Source organism: Sinocyclocheilus rhinocerous, unplaced genomic scaffold (genome assembly GCF_001515625.1).
Source record: "Sinocyclocheilus rhinocerous isolate Xijiao unplaced genomic scaffold, SAMN03320098_v1.1 scaffold1647, whole genome shotgun sequence".
Classification (NCBI taxonomy): Eukaryota; Metazoa; Chordata; class Actinopteri; order Cypriniformes; family Cyprinidae; genus Sinocyclocheilus; species Sinocyclocheilus rhinocerous.
This window is the reverse complement of record NW_015646364.1, coordinates 82293-86805: the sequence shown is the minus strand read 5'-3', so window position 1 is coordinate 86805 and position 4513 is coordinate 82293. Positions and strand designations below refer to the sequence as shown.

The window sequence follows — 4513 nt, the reverse complement described above, 5'->3', positions numbered from 1 at the left end:
TGAGTCTGTGTGTATTCAGGTTTAAGTCCCCACCAGGATATATAAACCTGTACACTCACTCTCACTCTTGCACACACGCGCACACACACACGCACTCACTCACTCACTCTCACTCGCACTCACACACGCACACACACGCACTCACACTCACTCACTCTCACACTCACTCACGCACACTCACACACACACACACTCTCACACTCACGCACACACTCACACACACGCACGCGCACACACACACACACACGCACACTCACACACACACTCACGCACACAAACTCACTCACACACTCACACTTACTCACGCACACTCACTCACACACACACACTCTCATACTCACGCACACACTCACACACACGCTCACTCACGCACACACTCACACACACGCGCACACACACGAACGCACTCACACACACTCACTCACACACACACACTCTCACACACGCACACACACACGCTCACACTCACACACACTCACACTCACACACGCACACACACACACTCACACACACGCTCACTCACGCACGCACAAACACACACGCTCACGCACGCACACACGCTCACGCACGCACACACACACACACACTCACACACTGATGTGACACGTGTGATGTGGAAACTGTAATCCGTTTAAAGCAGAGAAATTGTGCAAATGCTGTTTTATACAAAATGCGCTGACACATGCTGTAGTTTATCAGGTTTAGACATGGTGAAATATTCCATTACACACACAGATGCTTTTAAAACAGCTGTGGCATTCAAGAAGCCTTCATGACACTCTTCAGATCCAGATCAAGCTGCTGAGAAGCTGCATTCTCCCAGATGCTGAAACATGAAGCTGAAGCCCTTTAGTTATTTAGACTGGCTTCAGATCTGCAAGGCACATTGGCATAATTGTTCAAATCGGGCCGATGCCGATATTTAAATTTTAAGCCTTTATCAGCCGATTCCGATAATTCTCCCATAATATTGGGCATAACTCGCAAGAATCAGCAAACACTTCCAAACGAACTGTTGTGGCCTGACTGTACTGTACACACAACACAGAGCAAAGACATGTAAAGCTACCCAAAACAGCTCGTGGGAACCACAGCGGATCTCATCAGCTCTCAGAGTAAATCAGCTCGTACAGCGAGCGCACACACCACTGATTCAGACGAGTGTGGTCTGGACCAGAAGAGCAAGAGAACTCAAGTACTTCTCTTTGTTTTGTTGTAGGGAAGAAGAATAAATTGCGTGTGTACTATCTGTCCTGGCTGAGGAACAAGATCCTCCACAATGACCCTGAGGTGGAGAAGAAGCAGGGCTGGACCACCGTAGGAGACCTCGAGGGCTGTGTGCACTACAACGTCGGTGCGTGGTCATATCTCTTCATATCATATCATAGCTGTGCTATTTCTGCTCCTTACTCAGGCATTGATCTGCTCGTCTGGTGCTGTGTTTGGTCTGTAGTGAAGTACGAGAGGATCAAGTTCTTGGTTCTGGCTCTGAAGAATTCAGTCGAGGTGTACGCCTGGGCTCCCAAACCCTACCATAAATTCATGGCTTTCAAGGTGAATAAGCTGACATGAGCGTGAGTGCTGTTCTGAGCTGTCTCGCTCTTCACCGCACACTTCTGAGGACGCCACTTAGAGCCTAGACTAACAGTGAGCACAAGCGCAAAGCTTCTACACGATTACTGACCACAAACAAACACTTTTCTGGTCTTCGCTAAAACATATGAAATGATTCAGAGGAGTCTGTTTATAGGGTTGGTTAAATACAGAAGCTGCATGGAGTTCCACGGTCTGCAGACATTCACAGAGTGAAGTTATTGCTTAAATGACACCCAGCGCAGTGACTTCACGTGATTTGTTCTGTGCATTAGAATGTGTGGCATTCATGAGAACATGTTTATGTGTGTTTGCAACCATTATTCTGGTGGAAATTTTGCAACATAAGTGTACAACTTCTACTCACACAGTTGCTAGTGAATGAGAGCCAGTGTTAGCATGCATTCTTTTTAATTTGATAAAAATAGTTCATTTAGGGATTTGGGGGGGGCTTGGTCTTCCAGGTATGAAATTGTCTGCATTAATTGTTCATGAGGTTTTATGCTATGAGTGAGGTTTTCCAGAGACCAGGGCCCGGTTGCATGAAAGTCCTTAAGTAATTTGACTTAGGAGTATCCCTGAGGGGAAAAAATTCCCGGAGGTAAGGGATTTCTTTAGGAGCGTTGCAACAAACGTCTTGTCACCCTTAAAAATTCCCGGAGGTAAGGGATTTCTTTAGGAGCGTTGCAACAAACGTCTTAACTGTCACCCTTACCTAAGTGTTTATACTAAGCGTTTCACGGTAGTTTCTGACCACATACGGCAATGGGCGCCGCGGTTACTATAGTTACCACATCTCACAATAAACATAGATATGACAATAAACAGAACATAACGAAATACAAACCTAACCAACTAAAACACGAACAAACATTAAATAAACATGAGCGCTGCCCGTTTCTGTGCTGCTTTGTGTACAGTCGTTACCAAGGAAACCGCTTTGTTTCTTTGCAAATCGCCTTTCCTAATAATGTGCTAATTAGCAAGTTTCACGATGAATGCGGCTAAAGTAAACTTGGAAGAGAGGGGCGGGGTCAGCATAGCTCATTAACATTTAAAGGAAAATGCTACAAAACGGCTTGATCTGAAACAAGCTGTTTTTGACAGGGTAAAAAAGGTGTTTTTACACTACCATTGAGACATTTTAACCAAACTATGTTACAGACTTTTCATTAAGACCCTAAAGAATCATATCAACTTGTGGAAAATGGGCATCCTATGACCCCTTTAAATTTATTAAGGAGAAATGGTTACTAAGGACTTTGTAGCAACACTTAAGGGAACACTTCGATAATTAAGGGGAATACTTAATGGCAGCCTTAAGGTTCCTTAAGACCCTTAGGAATTTTCTTGCAACCCAAGTTTCACTAAGGGTTATAACTGTGTTAACCTTATAACTAAGGGATTTCTTAGCTTGAGGGCTTTCCTGCAGCCGGGCCCAGCACTCTTCGTTTGAGGAAGTTAGCGTGCAGCGACTTTAACAGCAACTACACAGAGGCACAATATCACTGCAGTCACTTTCAGAGCGATTGTTCCAGCTGATAAATGATGAAAACATTGGCAGCCGGTCAGCATCCAGCTGACTGTAAGGAGCCTGAGCGCGCTTCATGATAAACACATCAAGCTAATGTAGTTATGGTTCTAGTTCTTGTTCCGGGTGTGAATGGGCCTCATAGCTGAGTGGATAACCGGAGGCGTTTTCCTCTCTGTGTGGCAGTCCTTCGGTGATCTGGTGCACAAGCCGCTGCTGGTTGACCTCACGGTTGAAGAAGGCCAAAGGTTAAAGGTCATCTACGGGTCCTGCTCTGGCTTTCATGCCGTGGATGTGGACTCGGGAGCCGTCTACGACATCTATCTGCCGACTCACGTATGTAGTGATGGAGAAGAGCATTGAGCTTGTTCATCTGAGCTGTGCTCCTGACCCTTCACCTTCTCTCTCTCCATTGCTTCTAGATCCAGAGCAGCATCCAGTCGCACGCCATCATCATCCTGCCCAACACGGACGGCATCGAGCTGCTGTTGTGCTACGAGGACGAGGGCGTGTATGTCAACACCTACGGCCGCATCACTAAAGACGTGGTGCTGCAGTGGGGCGAGATGCCCACCTCCGTCGGTGCGTTCCTGCAGTCCTGTGTTATTAGCCAACAGCTGCCAGTCAGAGTCCAGCTGCAGCAGTCGTTATACTTGAGCTGCACTGCGTTACGTGAAGTCACACATCTCTTCTGTCAGAGCATGCTCAACACAGGCCAGCTGCTGTAGGCTTGATCCAAACCACCTGTGACCAGTGTCATGATTTCCATGTTTGTCAGATTCTGGGAAAGTAAAGTACACGTGATGGATTGGCACAGCGGTTCAGTGCAGAATCAGGTTGCTCATTTCAGATACAACATAAAACAACAACACAGATACTGTAATGCACAGAAAGCAAAGGTGGGTCACAGCAGCCGCTGTAAAGTAAGAGTTCAGCCTAGCCGTTAACATCGTACATAGAGAAAACTGTTATTATCTTTCTCTCTTCTGACTGTCTGACTGACCATCTGTCTCTAAACTAGGGCTGGACGATATGGCCAAAATTCATGTCACGATATATTTCTTAATTTCGGTCGATACGATAGAATTTCGATATCGATATGAACACTATTTATCTGAAATAGAAATCTTTTGTAACATTATAAATGCCTTTATTATCACTTTTGATCCATTTTAAGCATCCTTGCTCAATAAAAGTATTAATTTCTATAATTTCTTTCCCAAAAAAAATAAAAAATGATACTGACTCCAAGCTTTTGAATGGAAAAGTGTATGTTACAAAAGCTTTTTATTTCAGATAAATGCTGATCTTTGGATCTTTCTATTCATCAAAGAATCCTGAAAACCTGTTTTCAACATTGATAATAATCAGAAATGTTTCTTGAGCAGC

At 44.8% G+C, this 4513-nt stretch overlaps 1 protein-coding gene across 1 annotated transcript in view; it reads left to right on the top strand.

Moving 5' to 3' along the window:
- Nucleotides 1-4513, top strand: part of LOC107707612 (mitogen-activated protein kinase kinase kinase kinase 4-like) — a 71801-nt gene that overhangs the window by 59246 nt on the left and 8042 nt on the right. Inside the window, exons 21-24 of the mRNA XM_016511690.1 lie at nucleotides 1220-1354; nucleotides 1454-1554; nucleotides 3311-3460; nucleotides 3547-3706. Of these exons, the coding sequence (XP_016367176.1) occupies nucleotides 1220-1354; nucleotides 1454-1554; nucleotides 3311-3460; nucleotides 3547-3706 (546 nt within the window). The remainder of the gene's footprint in view (nucleotides 1-1219; nucleotides 1355-1453; nucleotides 1555-3310; nucleotides 3461-3546; nucleotides 3707-4513) is intronic.